Source organism: Microtus oregoni, unplaced genomic scaffold, assembly GCF_018167655.1.
Source record: "Microtus oregoni isolate MIOR12 unplaced genomic scaffold, Mior012 000026F_ref0000081, whole genome shotgun sequence".
Taxonomy (NCBI): domain Eukaryota; kingdom Metazoa; phylum Chordata; class Mammalia; order Rodentia; family Cricetidae; genus Microtus; species Microtus oregoni.
The window spans coordinates 30,107,340-30,124,705 of NW_024543085.1; the positions used below are offsets into that span (position 1 = coordinate 30,107,340).

The 17,366-nt window shown below is 42.6% G+C and overlaps 1 protein-coding gene across 4 annotated transcripts in view; it reads left to right on the top strand.

Moving 5' to 3' along the window:
• Cald1 (caldesmon 1) overlaps positions 1 to 17,366 on the top strand; it is a 195,418-nt gene that overhangs the window by 75,333 nt on the left and 102,719 nt on the right. For all 4 annotated transcript variants that reach the window (XM_041675484.1, XM_041675486.1, XM_041675488.1 and 1 more), the window contains exon 3: positions 13,394 to 13,506. In XM_041675484.1, the coding sequence (XP_041531418.1) occupies positions 13,436 to 13,506 (71 nt within the window). In that variant the 5' untranslated portion in view covers positions 13,394 to 13,435. The remainder of the gene's footprint in view (positions 1 to 13,393; positions 13,507 to 17,366) is intronic.

Here is a 17,366-nt window from a genome sequence, read left to right on the forward strand (position 1 = left end):
TCCGAAGCTTTTCAGTTCAAGCCTGACTCTCTTCATTCCTTGCGGATGTCTTTTTTTCTCCTCTGTATCCTCCTTCCTCCGACACAGATGTCTATCTACATCCTCCTTCCCGAAACTAGAATGTTCTTCCGTCTAGCACAAAGTTCTTCCTCTACAGAGGAAAAACACCCAACTGTAATCAAAATATAAAACAGAGCTCCATTCGGCCACCAACACCAACCCCAAGGTCACTATGCCTAGCCGTTACATTAGTCAACACCTTCGTGTTTGTCTGTGTACCAGTTAGCTTCAGCAAGGAAGCAATGCCCTTACTATAGTACAGTTTAAGAAGCATGAGGTGAATGCTGAGTGGAAGAAAAGAAATTGGCTAAGAACTTGGAAGGGTAACGAAAGTTATCCTCACCTGAAGGAAGCCCCCATCTTTCAGGGACCATACACATGTACCCAGGAAGTTACATGTAAGCCATACACAAGCTGCCTGGTGGTAGGATTATGCTTCTGGATCAACTCTGGACTCAAGTCAGTGAGCGTGCTGGTTGTTAGCAAGTCCCCAATGTGAGCCATTTCTTCTATAAAGTCTAGATACTCCCCACTAACAAAGTAGTTAGACCTGCTGTTTGAGGGGGGCTCGTGTGGAGAGAAGAGAGCACATTCCAATTTATTTCGTCGGTCAGTTTGTATGCTTGACTTATGTAACGATTGCGTCCAAAAGGCTTAGTGGATCATGTCTGTTGGTTTGGTTTCGGCGCTTTTCATTGCAGATTATAAATTTCACGGAGACAGTTTCTAACTGGGTTCATACATTGCAGGGGTGCATTTGATGATGAAGACAAACAGAAGTTGAAACATGTACTAAGGAACAATTAATGTGTGATTAATATACTACCAGCCCTTCACAGTATTGCCCTAAACAAAACACCTCTAGGTTATACCTTGGAGTTGTTCCTGGTAGCATAAACGGATCTGTATCTTGTCGTCCCTGGTCTTTCAATCTCTGAATCTGATTTGATCACCAAACTTATGTGTGATGGAATGAGCCAAGCACCAAGAGCAGACACGTGTAAGTAAGTCAGCAAGTAAAATGATCATACATCACTTATGGCAACTCAGAACCTCCTGATCTCATTTCCAAATAAACCTCTCTGGGACCTTGTCCCTCAGTGTGAAGAGTGATCTTTATCCGGGCAATGCCCTAGCCTCTTTTGAAAGTGCCAATCAGCGCTTTCTTACTTGCAAGTACCTTATCAAGCAACGCTGCCCCACCCCCAAAGACTGACCGCAGGACTATAGAGGGCACCCACAGGCAAATGTGGAGAATACTTTCTGCTTCCCATTTTATTAATTCTTCCATATATGTGCAAGTGTGTCACTGTGTGTGCATGTCTGTGTGAAGGCCAGAGATGACCTCGAGTGTCACTTTTTTCTGGAGCCTTCTACCTTGGTGTTTTTGAGGCAGAGTCTCCCACTGGGATCTGGGTCCTACTGATCAGGCTAAACTGGCTGGCCAGAAGCCCCTGCTCCTAAGCACTGGGATTATATATGATTGACCATTGACCTTTAAAAATAAATGAACAATAAAGCAAACCTCAAGTGCTCATGGAATAAGTTATCTCTCAGCTTCATTTTCTGTTCTGTTTGTTTGTCTGTCTATTTGTTTCAAGACAGGGTCTCACTATGTATTCCTAGCTGTATGAACTCACTCTGTAGACCAGGCTGGCCTGAAACTCACAGAGATGTGCCTGCCTCTGCCTCCAAAGTGCTAGGATTAAAGTGTGTGTCACATTGTCTGGCTTCATTTTCTGAATTTTTGTGCAGCCTCTAAACATAAGTGAATTCTGAGCACTTGAAATGGGACTAGTGAAGCTGCGGAGCTTAATTCTTAATTTCAACGACTTTTGGTTTATTTACATTTAAATTAACTGACTGGACAACACCGGTTTACACGGGTAAAAATCTTTTTGACTTTAACTATACACAAATGGTCATATTGCCTCGTATTAGTTATTTTCCTCATTCCTATGGCAAAGGCCACTTAGATAAGGAAGAGTTTATTTGGACTCAGTGTAAGGAGCAATGCCATCCATCACCATTACAGGGAAGTCCCGAAGAAACAGATGACTGATCACGTGGTGTCTGTAGTCAGGAAGTGAAGTGGTCTACAGTGGAGCTGCCTATCAAACCTCAAGACCCACCCCCGTGACTGTGCCCTCGAGCAAGGCTCCACCCCTAAGGGTTCCACAGCTTCCCAAGACAGCACTACCAGCTGGGGAGAAGAGTTCAGATGCATGAGCCTGTGGGGGGCGTTTCCCATTGAACCACAGCTCACTTCTACCCTACTCTTTCCAGAGAAGCACGTTCACATGGCAGTAGTATTCACCTTCTCAGCTGCAAGCACCTACTCCCTGGGAATCCTTGGGTAATTCTACTAGTGCCAGCTCTCACTTGACATCTGAATTATGTCTAATAATTGTGTCTATGCTTCAGTTAGTGACATATACACTGAGAGGGTAGTACATTCAGACCCCCTTCTCCTTTTTAACAAATCTAGATATTAATTTAAGTCACGTGGATTGGATATAGTTAGTAGAGAACCATTATCTTTGCCTTAGGCCTCACCTCTGACACTGACTTTTTTTTTGGAATCCAAGAAAGTATCAGTGCTGAGTCTTATTTGGTATTAACCTGTACTTTAGTCTAACTCTCCTTGAGTATATTTAGGAAAAACAACTCAACTTTTAAGCAAGGGACAAAAGCATGGTTTTCTATGCTTTCCCTTCACCTCTTCATTCTAAGCAACTTTCAGGTTTCTCTAGGTATTAGTCCATTATCAGCCCTAGTTTCCTATTTATTGTGTTGTGGTTCAGAAGCTAGTGCCAAAGTTATCTGTTTCTCCATGTTGCTTCTTAAAACAGGGATGGACTTCCTCTTTGTACTTGAGCAAATCAAATAATGATAATCTCAGAATTTTTAGAAACGTAGAAAGCATCCAAATGAAGGTGGTGTTGTTTATGGTGACACTTCATGATGTCACTTATAGCCATTAATCGTGTTGGCCTTCCAAGGAGTAGGGTGGGAAGACAAATAGCGTTACTATGCAACCGCACATTGGTCAACTTCCAGAAGGTGAAAGAGATGTCTCAGAAACATTGCCATGAGTAATGTGATGGCCTTAGAGTCTCCTGCTTCACAGGTGGAGAAATGCAGCTGGGGAAAGGTATTTGGAGTAGACAGAGCAGCAAGAAAGAGGGGGAACCAGGTCCTTGCCTGTTAACCTTCTCAGAGACGGCTTTGTGCATTGAAGCCCAGTGGTTAGAGAGAAGAAACAAAACGAGAAAGCAAGACTCCTTGGCCTGGCTGTTTTAATTCTTACAGTGTAGGTCTTGAGACACGTGCTCTGGTGATGACTGTCTTTCAAGTAGTACAGATTTTTGGAACAAGACAGTAGAAAGTTGAACTAAAGTTAAGTCCAAACTGTTCATTACAACCCATTTGTTTATTTGGTTTTTAAGTCCCCGAAGAACTATTCAGTTTGGAAAAGAGCAAAGCAAGTTGATGAATTGCTTTTTTTTTTAAAAAAAAAAAGTTCATTTTCTAAAGTCATAAAGAAACACTGCAGTTTTAGTGCGAAACTATGGCAAATGTACATTTACATAACTTTCGAGATTCATATGTAATCTAGTACCAAGGTCTTTGATTCATTTCATAAACACCACAGTTAATAAAGTGCAAAGAGATGGACTGCATATAGGAATATAATTCCTATACTCAAATTTAGTCTAAAAATTAATTGACTCAAACAAGGTGCAATTCCTGAGTGCCTACTATGGCCCAATCATGAAGGGCCTGTTTTTATGCAACTATTACTGTTCTTAAGTGGCCTCTGGGATGAAAACACATGAAAAGTAAAATATCAATAAAGTAATGAGTGCTACTTGAATAAAATAATTGATGAGCTATATAAATGATGAAATTATCAATTGTCAAAATGAACTATGGCTCCAAAGGGGAGTGCTCCTTTTAATGAAGGTCTTCAATTGGGCATTACAGAGGAGATGATATTTGAGTCAGGAATTGATGACTGGATAGAACCTGGAGAGTGAAGAGAGAAAAGGTGCTCATTACAGATGGATGGGAGAGAATAAATAAAAACACAGCATGAGAAAATTGTAAAGCACATTTGAAAACTAATCAGATATATAATATATATGTTTTTTTAAATTTCTGATGACATGGCACTATCAGCTTGAAAGGAGAATTCATGATTTCTAAATCATAAGATTTTTTAAAAAAAAACCCACTTTGTATTTAAATTTTTTATACTTAGAGAAAATACTGGTATGCCATGCTTAGCTCTTCATCTTTACCAGACAGGAGTCCGGGAATGAAGGAATAAAGCCGCAGCAGTCTGTGGAGTAGGTTGAGTCTTTGAATGCCATCTGGTCCAGCTATCTCACTTACAGAGAAGAAAATCTCAGAGAGTTGTGCTGTGTTGTTTTGTTTTTCCTGTCTCCTACGTTCAGGGTAGAGGCTCATACAGGGGGACAGCTAAGTAGCTGAAGTGAGTGAAGATACTGCGGAGAACACAACGGAGAACCTAATACTGGGATGCTTTACACCCAGAGATCACCCAGTATCTTTCTGATGAAGAAAAGCATCATTGAGTTGCAGCAACGGCACAGCTGATATTAAAACAATCTTTTCTATATTAAAACAAAATGCACCCCCAACTCTCACCCATGAGCCTCTTTATTCCGAGAACAAAAGTCAGTGATGGGCATGGCCCAGTGTTGAAGCAGACAGTGCACCTGACTATTAGTCTTTTTTCTTCTGCTGTAACAAAATGCCTGGAGTTGAACGTTTATAAAGAAGGAGGTGACTTCTGTTTAGTCATTCTTGGTAAGACATTATGGTGACTGGCATCACGATGGCCAGAGTGCCTGAGTAGAGATCTTCCCCATGGCAGGAAACCAAAGAGCAGGAAGGTACCAATCACTCTTATAGCCACTCAGGTGAGAGAATGCCAGGGTCCTTGGAGAATGGCTTTAGTTCTTTTCCTACTTCGGGGTCTCAGGGCTGTCTAACCTTCTACTAAGGTCCCTCTTAAATGTCTCACAATCTCCTAATGTCACCATATCAGGGACCAAACTTCTATCAAACCACAGCAGATAGAGCCAGACAGAAGCTTGAAGAAATACGAGGCTGAGAGAAATGTAAAGAAATACAGCATCCAGGAAGGCAAACACTTCTTTGCATTATTGTTGCATTCTAGTGGTCCAGTCTTGAGTAGACCATAGTACAGGTGTGTAAATTATTTCTTAAACATTGTTTATAAAAGTGATTTGGAGGGCTTCATTGGATGCAAAGCTAGTTTAGTGGTTAGAGATGGATCAACACCTTAAGAGTGCTTGCCGCTCTTGCAGAAGACTTGAGTTTGGTTCCCAGCGCCCACCTTGCAAATGTCTGTAATCCAACACCTTATTCTGACCTTTTTTAGTATTTACACTCAAGTGCACCTATCCACACACAGACTAACACTCATACACATTTGAAGCATGATTAATAAAAACTCAGGGTCAGAAATTGGGGTTCAACCTGAAGATCCGAAAAGTAAAACAGTCAGCCACTGGCTTTTACCTCGACCTCAGACCGAAATGGTGATCCTGCCTCTTGAAATCTCTGAATGAGACTATGTCTGGGAGTTGTCTCTTCCCCTTCCCCCCATTTTATATTCCTCTCTAGGGCTGGGATTAAAGGTGTGCACCACTGGGATTAAAGGCATGCACCACCCGATTTCTATGGCAACTAGGGTGGCTACTGGGATTAAAGGTGCATGTCATTGTGGCTACTGAGATTAAAGGTGTGTGTTACCATAATCTGGTTTTGAAGGCTGACCAGTGGGACTGTTTTACTCTCAGATCTTCAGGCAGTCTTTCTTTATTAAAATACAATTGAAATGCCACTACATACATTCAATTATTTCTAACTAAAAACAAATCTTTAAAAGATTAGTTTAAAATCTTTTAAAAAACAAATCTTTAAAAGATTAGTTTAAAAAGAGCTTATCTAACGATGAGTATAAATGTTAGAAGACCAGAATTTCTTGAGATGGTAGAGATAGTTACACTGAGGACAAGGACAAAGCAAGTTAGCCAGAAAAGATGCGTGATAAGGAAGGTGTGGTATTAGAGCAGAAACTTAAGCTATCGAAAATATGACACTTTAAGAGATATCAAGGTGTCAAATACCTTACTATCTCATAATAACCCATACAAAGCACCAGTAAGAGCTTCTTTGTGACTTGCTAGCTTTCTGATTTAAGTGGATGTAAAGCTGAGGTGAGGGTGGATTTAAAGGGTATTCTGATCTCAACTCGAACAGTCCAAGGGTTAAACTGGAGGACCCTGACAGGTGTTGTCTCTGAACTGGTCAGAGACACTCCTAATCATTCTTTGAAATGAAAAGCAACTAGCAGACTAGCTCAAGAACAGTATAATGATTGAGTACATAGTTTGACAATATATATGATGGGGAGGTTATAGCAGCTGCTTCATAAACTGTCTGTTTTAACATAGCAGAGCTATCCAGTTATGGAAAAACTTGGAAGAAGTTGAACGTAGTGGTGCGTGCCTGTAGTCCCAGCACTTGGGGAGGGGGGGTAAGGCGAAGAGGAGTTCAGGCCATGTTGGGCTACACAGTACATCTGAGGGTCTGAGCTATGTGAGACTCTGTTTCAGAAAAATGAAGAGACACAGAAGAAAGGTAAATTCTTATTGTTAGTGAAAGAAGCCAGTCTGAAAAGGCCATCCATCTAGTGAATGATTCTGAAAATATGACTTTCGGGAAAAGCCAAGCTTACAGAGGGTGTTTGTTTCCTATGGTTGCTGTAACAGAAACCCCAGTGTGGGAGGTTTGAGGTCTGAAGTCAAGTGATAGGCAAGCCGTGTTTCCTCTGTAAAAGCATCATAGATTAGGGTTAGAGGAAGAAGGAGAGACAGATGGGGCATGGGTGATTTTCATGGCAAGCAAGCTATTCTGTAAGGGTGTTGTGACGGTGAACACACGACAGTATGCATGTTACAAAATCACAGAGTGTTCTTTATGGGTTTGAGTACATATTGGCATCAGGTTGTCAACTATAACGCATGTACTGTAGCCCTGTGAGATGAGAGAAACAAAGCATGTTCGTTTCCTATGGTTGCTGTGACAGGAGTCTGATAGTATGGGAGGTTTGAGGTCTGAAGTCAAGTGATAGGCACGAAGAAGGATTTGTGTCATTCCTTAGTCTTCACCTTCTTAAAGTGTTCTCTCTGAGTCTTCCAATTATCTCTCCTTTGTATATGTTTCCCTTTGTCCTTAATTTTCTTTCTTTTAAATAAGGACTCCCTTGTTTTAGAATAGGGTCTGTCTTAATCACCTTACCTTAACTACACCTGCAAAGACCCTATTCCAAATAAGGACACATTTCGACATACTGAAGACTAGAACTTTAACATTCTCTTTGTGTATCTGTCTCTAGCTATCTGTCTGCGTTCTCTCTCTCTCTCTCTCTCTCTCTCTCTCTCTCTCTCTCTGTCGCTCGCTTCAGGAGTACAATTCAACCTAAATGTAAGAGACCATGTAAGAAGGGAGAGGGAAAGTAGTGTGAAGAAATTCTGTTCTTTTTTTTCTATTTATTCTATGCTCTGAGAAGCAAAATTTATTGATCAAAAATACTAAAAGTTTAAAAAACTAAAAGCTAGCCCATCATATCATATAGGATAGATCTATCAAGTGCTCCTTGGGGAGGATGCCATCAGCCCCTTCAATGTCTCTGAAGCAACAGGTTTTATTTTTAATGCATTCTGAGACAGTCGAGACAACGACCTCTACATCCTGAAGACTTCCTATACTCTTGTCCATTATTTGATTTCAGATGTTCTGGAAATCAACAGCGTATAATTCTCTACAAAGGCCCCATTTCCTAATAACTGAGTGCTTGGTTGGAAACTCACCTACTCGTGACCTTTTCTTGTTTTATGCTTTCTATACAAGTGTGTATGTGTGAACACACACACATGTCTAAGGTGGCTTGTGCTTGCCACAGAACTTGACCCATACAGAAAAAGAATCGGGTTCAATCTTTTAAAAGAGTTTCAGGAAACATACACAGTGAGGCCATATGCCCATGGGGGAAAACTACAACAACCTTATAAATGTGAAACAAAATACTGGAAGATTTCTTAGGGATGGGAGAAGCTCAGTTGGTAAAATGCTTGGCACACAGGCAAGAGGACCTGAGTTCAGACCCCCAGCAACTGATCAAGATGCTGGACAAAGAGAACTATATGTGTAATCCCATCCCTAGGGGTGGATGGGATCATAAACCCTGGGATCTGATGGCCAGATAGTCTGACTGAACTGGTGAGCTTCAGATTCAATCTGAGACTGTCTAAAAAAAAAATAGGTAGTAGGTGATAGGAAACACTCCTTACAAAGAGCTAGAAAAAGGAATAGGGTCTGCAAGCTGCAGTTCTTCCTAAGTACTACCAAACTTAATGTACTTTACTCTTTTATGGTTTTGGAGAGGAAGTGGTGGGGAGTCAAGATTTCTCTATGTAGCTCTGGCTGAGCTGAAACTCACAAAGATTCCCCCTACCTCTGCCTTCCAAGTGCTGGAATTGAAGACATGTGTTGCCACACCTGGTATGTGTACTTACTCTTTAGGTATGAGTTGTAGCCATTCAAGTGATAAGGTATGAAGATTGTTAGATGTTGAAAATACCTTAATTTTGAAAACTGGAAATAACAATTGATTGCTCTTGAATCTCAAAGAAGAACAACAAAGGAATCAGAAAACATGGAGAAACATTCGTTTTGCTATGCTATGATTCTAAAATGTATCACTGTTAATGAACAAATGTCTTTTGCCTTTTTAAAAAGACCAAGCATCAATATCTGCCCCCACACACACATACACACATGCACAAATACACACACACACACACACACACACACACACACATCTGCATACTTACATGCACACACCCTACAAAACAACACTTAATTTCTTGATTAATATTATGCCCAAATCTGCATAATCCTCCAAAAGCCAACAAGGAAACTGAGTCCCATATGTAACAGCAAAGAGTCTTTGTTTTATGCAAGTTTGCAAACTTGGTCTCTCCACATGTCCAATGTATTGGAATAAATGGAGAGCCCCAAGCTCAGTTAGAATTGGGTTTTTATAGTAGTAAAGGCGGGAGTGAGGGGTTTCTGAGGTTCAGGACCCTTGACTGGCTGACATTTGTCTCGGGGTGTCCTGGTGAGTGTGTGCTGGAGGGTGATGCTATCTACAGTGGTTGGAACATTAGGCATTTTCTTTAGATGGTCTGTTCTTGGGTGGTGCTCAGGTAATCTTAGTTTATGGTCTTTCTTGCAACCAGGTATTGCTTCAGGGTAAACTACTGAGACTCAGGCCTCTATTAAACTTATCGATGGCTGAGTCCTACAATGGCAGGTGATAATGGTGGGAAGTAAAGAACTTCCTTTGGGTGGTCTGTTTCTATTTAGTTTATCATAGCTGGCTCCTACAGTTAAAAGATACTAATCAAAAATAGAACTCAATTTTTTTGAGGAAAAGTATCATATTTGATTTACTGGATATGGGTATACTTGATTCCCCATCTAGGGCAGGAGATGGAGAAGAAATAAAGTCATGCAGAGGCAAGAGAATCTCTATGAGTTCCAGGTCAGCCACAGCTACAGGAGGGGGAGTGGAGGAGGACAGAGGAGGAGGAATACACAAAAATACTACCCCCTATCTGTAAACGGAGGCTGAGTTCATTTCCCAACTGCTCAGACCCAAATAATCACACAGAAACTACATTAATTACAACACTGTTTGGCCAATGATTCTAGCTTATTCCTAGCTAGCCCTTACATCTTAAATTAACCCATTTCTATCAATCTGTGTATCACCACAAGGTTGTGGACTACAGGTAAGGTTCCTAAGGTTCTGGATGCTTACATGGCATCTCTCTAAGTCCGCCTACTTTCTCTCTATGTCTGTTCAGATTTCCCGCCTGGCTTTACTCTACTAAGCCACTGGCCAAAATAGCTTTATTCATTAGCCAATAACAGCAACGCATATACAGAAGGACATCCCACACCTACCTCCTTTGGAAGTACAGAAAAGGGAGGAAAGGGAGGCTCGGGAGCCCCTGAGGTGCTAGTGAAGTATGGAGGAAATGACTTGGGTCCCATCCTGCCTCTCTCCTGGACCATGAGCTCTGTAGAATCTTGAGCCAAGGAGAAGACAGTGTCCACGTTTTCTAAAACCTGAAGCATCCACTTACTCCTTAATCAGGGAGCATGCCTGCCTTTAAAAAGCCCAATGTGGGAAACTGTATTGGAAAGACAAATACAGTAATCAATCCCTGGCCCACATTTAAATTTTCCTAAAGTTTGTCAGGAATGTCGGTCTCATCTATGGATTCCTCCTTTAGCTTGCCTGTCTCTCTTGTGGCACCCAAGAGCTTCGTAGTTGCTAAATTCTCTCTGCCTGGACATTTCATCACCCTGCTTGTTGTGAGTTAATTCCTGTCCAATTTTACTGGAAAGTATTCGGCACCAGCTTGGGGGGAGGGAGGAAATGAGGAGACGTATGCTGCTGCTCCCCAAAGAAGGGGGAAATCACTTAAAATTCTACCTAGACATGGCTTCTCCTACACAAGAATAGTGCAATGTTCTGCTTAAGACCAGCCAAGAGCCATTTTCACAAATGCACCTCTTTGCCATACAATACGCACAAGCACACATACACACACATGCACACGCATAAACAAACACCCACATAAGCGTACACAAAAGCATACACATAAACACACACACGCACATACATAAACACACACCACACATAAATAAGCACATACACACACAAGCACACATGTAAACACACACACCACACATACATAAACACACACCACACATAAATAAGCACATACACACACAAGCACACATGTAAACACACACACCACACATACATAAACACACACCACACATAAATAAGCACATACACACACAAGCACACATGTAAACACACACACACCACACATCCATAAACACATACACAAGCACACACACATAAACACATGTAGTAGCACCCACACACAAGCACACACACATGTGAGCGTGAGTACACATACACAGACACACCCAACAGCTGAGAGTTATACCACACAGTACATAGATGAGTTTTTGCTTTCTACCAAGATACCCACAAAACATCCTCCACAAAGGCACTGGTCCACAGAGTTGCATGATAAAACACATTTGTGATTCCCCCCGTCCCCGTGCCCACAGGTACATACCCAGCCTATACCCAAATCTAAAGTAGTTTTTCTATGGTTAGGAAAGAAAAATGACCTTCAAGTAAGTAATAAAAGGTGGGGAGTAAGAGGGCAGAACTGGAGAAAGAACTGCACTGCATGGGGTTGTTTACCTATGCTGTTGTCCCTGAAAACCAGTGGTTTCTGGTCTTCTTAGGACCCAGGCTCCTTGGCCAGGCTCACTGACACTTCCAAGACACAGGTATAATAGGCATAGCACTGGGACTGTCATGCAAAAGCAGATGCCTGCGTAAACCTGATAGGCAGAAGCCACCAACCATCTCAGAGGGGATTGTCCCCACTAATGAAGCAGTACAAAACCTAAATGGTTTGCTCACAAGCAGACCTCTTTCTCCCAGCCCTGTCTGCTACTGCTATAGTTATTTAAGAGGTGGTTTTGCAGCCAAAGAGTACAGGAAAGGAAGAAGGCAGAATCTCCCGTCTTAATGTAGCAGCATCTTAGTCTCCCGTCCATGGTTGGTCAGAACAGCAGACAGGAGAAAAGTTTCCAGGTGACCACATAAAGGCTCTCAAATCACTTTTATTTTTTATTCTAATAATTATAGAGAGTTCAGACCAGAAAATGTATAAAGTTGTAGGGTCTTGGTGGGAAGAGAGCTTTCTATTTTCCCCTCCAAGTTAGGTTCCCACTCCACTCTTCAGCCCAAGCTGGACTTTTGGTGTCCCGAGTCCTTGACTGCATGCATGTCCCGCCACATCTGGTCTGAGAAAGACCTTTCTGGTTGGTGAAATACAAAAAGAAAACCTTGCTTCCTTCATGACTGCAACTCTCTTGTCAGAGTGAAGCAAAATAATTGGAGATTTTTAAAACCTCCAATAAAACCCCAAATTCAAGTTTCTAAAGATTCATAAACAGTTTAATACCTCAGAGAATGCAGAAAGTGAGAAAAAAAATCCAAGCATTGCATGGTTTTGTTTTTATTGGCTGAGATTTGATTTTTGTTTTTATAAACTGTACAAGCAATGAGGGCAAAATGCTTTTATGCCAATTTATTTTGATTTTTTTTTTCTGAACTCGTTTTCAAACAAAGCTGCCATCTTGTCATGGGCCTGGCTTTTCCCATCCTGATTTTCTTGCACAGGACAAGTGCCTCATCTCATCTGCATAGAAGGTGCTGGAAAGCATTTTTGTGATCTGGGTATAGCCAGAGTGAGCACCGAAGAATCCAGAGGAAGTGGAGGCCTCCTGCCTCACACAGGAAGCAATCTTCCAGCAGACCTTAAATGTCAGATTCCAGGCTAGTTTAACTAACCACTGACAGCTCCGTAAACAAAGCGAGGACAGGAGCCCGCTTCCCCTTTCCTGGGAGTCATTTTGGGTTTGGGGACTGTGGAGGAATTCTGGAACATTTGACTGCATTGCACAGATACACAAGGGAAGCAGGCTTGGTATTTGAAGGGCTGGAAATTCTTCCCAGAATCAAAACCATCTCCGAGGAGGTAGGAAAGGGTAAAGTGGTTGGATTACATCTGGAGAGAGCCGGGATTTTTGAGCTCCAAAGACTGAGCCTCCTTCCAGACTGCTGCGTCCTGGAGATATTTTTTTCTCCTATGATTTCTGCAGACTTAAAAAAAAAATCCCAATACTAACACTTTCAGAATATGCAAATGCCTGCAGGCAGCATTGTTGAGTTCTCTTTTACTCTGCCTACTCTCTATGTATTTCTTTTCTTGCCAGTTTTCTTTTCCTCTCTTTATTCCCCTCTTGCTTTTCTCTCTGTTCATTTTTGTGTGTTGTCTGGGGTTCAACGAGTGACAAAGGACAAGGCCATTCAGTCGTTCTGAAGTCACTTTGTCAATATTTGTCCCCTGCAAGTCCTTCTTGCTATTCTAAATATAATCCTGGGCTCTGACTTTTCTTTAGTACTTTGAGAATTGACCACTGGCTGCCTTTTCAGTACTCAAAGGTATTTTTCCTAAAAATAAAGAAAAGATGGAGGGGTGAAAATGGGAGGGGCTAAGGCAGGGACTCATTGGTGATCCAGACTCTGCCTCTTTCCTTTTAGATCCAGATTATCATCTGGGCTCCCTAAACCTGCAACCTCACCATGGATGACTTTGAACGTCGCCGAGAACTCAGGAGGCAAAAGAGGGAGGAGATGCGGCTGGAAGCGGAGAGGTAAGAGTCCAGGTTGACGGACACTCACGTTATCGGCAGGGCTCATTTCCAGTCATAGTGACTTCCCTCCGAAGGGCCAAGTGCGGCCATATTGCACATCAAATGATTTGCAAAATAGTTATGGATGTAAAGGAGTTTTCCTGTTAAAAGTCTAAACTTTACACTCAAAAAAAAAAAAGAGAGAAAATAGGAAATTTTCAAGGAAAAACAGAGATTGGAGAAGAATTGAATAATTGCATTTTTACCAAGGCTGTGTGCACTGGGGAGTTTGTAATGGTAATGGCAAGGCATGAACTAAGGCTTAAGGCCACTAATAATATTGAAATGACACAGAATCTAAATACCGACTATTGGAAGGCTCTTAGTAAGTCCCATAGAGTCTTATTTCAGATTTTATTCTTATTGGAAAGTCCGTGCCTGGTCATCTGCATCAGGAAGATTAGTACTGACGGTCTGAGTTATTGAGGGGAGGGTGCAGTTGGAAGCTGCCCTAATATATAAGGCCTTTGAGGTGGTTGGCTTGGGGGGCAGGTTGGAAAAATGAAGCTTTGACATGTGACATACAGGGTGGAAAGGACGGGGCATCTAAACTGCCCGTGATCAGATGTTTAAGGGAAGCAGGCCAGGCATTGACAGGGAGAAAATTGCTACATGGTTTTGCATGCCAGTAACTCCGGTGCTCAGATGCGAAGCACGGTGGGTGCAAGGGACCCCCCTATTGGAGTGCAAGACTTAAAACCGAAACCTGTAACCAAAAGTACCCTGTTCTCATGCTCTTCTCTTGTACGAACCTGGAGGAAGAATCCTAAAGACAATGGAAAGTCTGGCCTTGAATGAACTTGGCTATTCATGGAATGTCTATGCATGCGTCATTGCGCTGTAGACTAGGGAGCACATCATAGCTCTGCCTCTTAGCTTTGTGGCTCTGAGCAAGCGACCGCTAAGTCACAGTCGTCTTATATAAAATACGCATATCTACCCAGCTTCTGTGGTGGTTACAAAGATTATTGAGCTTTACCAATAGCCTTACCCATGTGGCTGGCACATCGTATGTACAGCTAATAGCTGTTGTTATTATTATTATTGATACTCTTAACCATCCTCACTAGCTAAGTAGCAGACACAGGTACACAGCTGGAACTAAAGAGTAATGCCAAGAGCAGGAAAGGCAATCATCGTCCTGAGAGGAAACTTGTCTCAGAATAGTCTGGGGGTCGGGATGAGCAGGAAAGGCAATCATCGCCCTGAGAGGAAACTTGTCTCAGAATAGTCTGGGGGTTGGGATGCGGCAACCTTTGGAGGAAGCAATGATGGAGATGAATCAAATGGAAGTTATCCCAACCAGAAGAGGGAGTTTGGGAAAGGGAAGAAGGGGAGATGGGGGGGGGGGATGTGTCCACCACACAGGATGTATCTATCCACGCTCAAAAATAAGAGTTAATCGGTAAAAATTTAAGACACACAAAATGAAGGAAATAGCAAAAGGACCAGTGGTTGACTGTTGTCTGGGTTTCTGTCCTGTCCAGTTCCCAGTCATTAGGTCCCAAAGAAAATCACACAGCGAGTCTGCATTAGTTATAAACTGATTGGCCCATTAGCTCAGGCTTCTTATTAACTCTGATAACTTATATTAGTCCATATTCTAGTATATGTTAGCCCCATGGCTCAGTACCTTTTTCAGTGGGACAGGTCACATCTTGCTTCTTCTGTGTCTGGACAGGACTGGGGAAGAATGGGCTTCTTCCTTCCCAGAATTCTCCTGTTCTCATTGACCCGCCTCTACTTCCTGTCTGGTTGTCCTACCTATCCTTCCTGCCTGGCTACTGGCCAATCAGTGTTTATTTAAAACATAATTGACAGAATATAGACAATTGTCCTACACCAGTTTCCAGGAGCTAAAGGGAGGGAGGGAGAACGTGTGGGTGGAACATGTCTATCAAAACCATCTGTGAGATGCTGTGATGGCAGATGCATGTTGTTGGGCTTGAACTTAGTGCAAATTGTGGAATCAGGGTGAAATGACACATGAATCCACTATGGCATCCATTGTGCAGGTCTGACACTGTGTGTGGAGTGTGGACAATGGCAGAGGCTGTGCCTGGGGAGGGGACAAAGAGAATATGGCAACTCTGTCATTTTCACTTCTCTGTGACCCTGAAATGAGAAATACAATTTATCAGTAGAAAAAAGAGGCGGGGCAGAGGGGTCTGACTAGGTGAGGAAATGAGCCACGTAAGCTCAAGGCGGAAAGGACCTGCTGCAGAGAGGAAGCGGAGAGCTTGAGAGAAAAACATCTTGGGACCTTAACAAGGGGGCTGTATGGAAGGAACATGGTGGTGAAAGCTGAGTACCAAGGACTCAGCCTATACAGATACACTGAGACCGGCAGAGTTGGTGTCAAGTATCTCTCTAGTCACGAGAGCCTGAGTCAGAGCAGTGACTAGGAGAAAAGAGATCCCGTATTGCAACTAGCAAACCTGTCAGGAGAAAGGGAAACTCACAGAAAGACCAAAGACTGTTAAGTCCCAGATACCAGATACTGCATGGAAGTAGAGTAAGTTAGCCTGAAATAGAGTGGTTCCAAGGGTCGGGGCTACGGATGCTTTCATTCGTTCCCAACATGTATTTATTAGACATCTCCAAGAAAAGCCTCTGCCTGGTCCCCAGTGGGGAAAGGTGAGGAGACTCCACTCTTGGTGGTCGCGGGAATAGTGTTGAATTTCAGGTAGAAACCACATGAACTTGGGGATTTTCTCCAGATGTTTGAAGACAGGAAACTTGGATTTTTTTATTTAGAAAGGAAGAGAAAAATCTTATAAGAAAGGTCCATGGGGGAAAACCCACTGTCATGGCTCCATAAAAGCTGAAGTCTTATCCCCCCTGCACCCCAAAAGCCAATATTAAGAGTAAGAGATCATAAGGGTATAATGGAAACTATCACAGGAAGCAAATTAGCAGAGAGATGGAGGAAGCCCAGGGATGGATGGGTTAGACCAGGGATGGGTTAGACCAGGGATGGGTCAGATGAGTGGACATAACAGGAGGAACATACCTCCTGTCCAATGCAGGGCTAGCTGGCCTTGGGTTCTCCTGGGCTCGCTCTTTACCCAACAAATGTCTGCTGAGAACCAATCAAGTTGAAGAGTGAACAGAGATGGGAGAAGGGATGGTGATCAGCAGACAGACCCATGTGTATCTCAAAGGACTGTTGGGAACAAGAGAACAGGAGAGCAGAGGAACAACCTGCAGAAAGCTGGGGCTTTGGGGAGGAAAGCATTGTCGGCATCACCTTGCATAGAGCTCTTCCGCCCCTTTGCTCACCGTGTCGGTAGGCAAATAGGAAGCCGGTGAGAAGAACGAGAGAACCGTCTCAGAGTGGTTTGAGCCATGGTGTAATTTATAGAGAATAAGCCTGATTTTCTCACTGCTGGAACCCTACCTACGGACTGATCACACAGCTGATGAATTCATCCTCTGCAGGGGGTGACGACGTTGGGAGGACAGGATTTATTTTCTGCTAGTGTCGGCCGTCAAAAGCCTACACATGGGGCTGGAGAGATGGCTCAGTGGTTAAGAGCACTGACTGCTCTTCCAGAGGACCTGGGTTCAATTCCCGGCACCCACATGGCTGTTCACAACTGTCTGCAGATCCAGTTATAGGAGATCTGACACCAATGCACATAAAAAAATAAAAAGTTAAATAAAGCATAAAAATATTTTTTTAAAAAAAATCCTACACACTAAAGCTAGATGACCTAGAACAAATATATACTAATTTATCCAAATATTGTTTAGACTGCGTTCCTGCTTATGCTTAACGCTGGCCTTATATTTGTATGTGTTGACCTGTTCATGTTTCA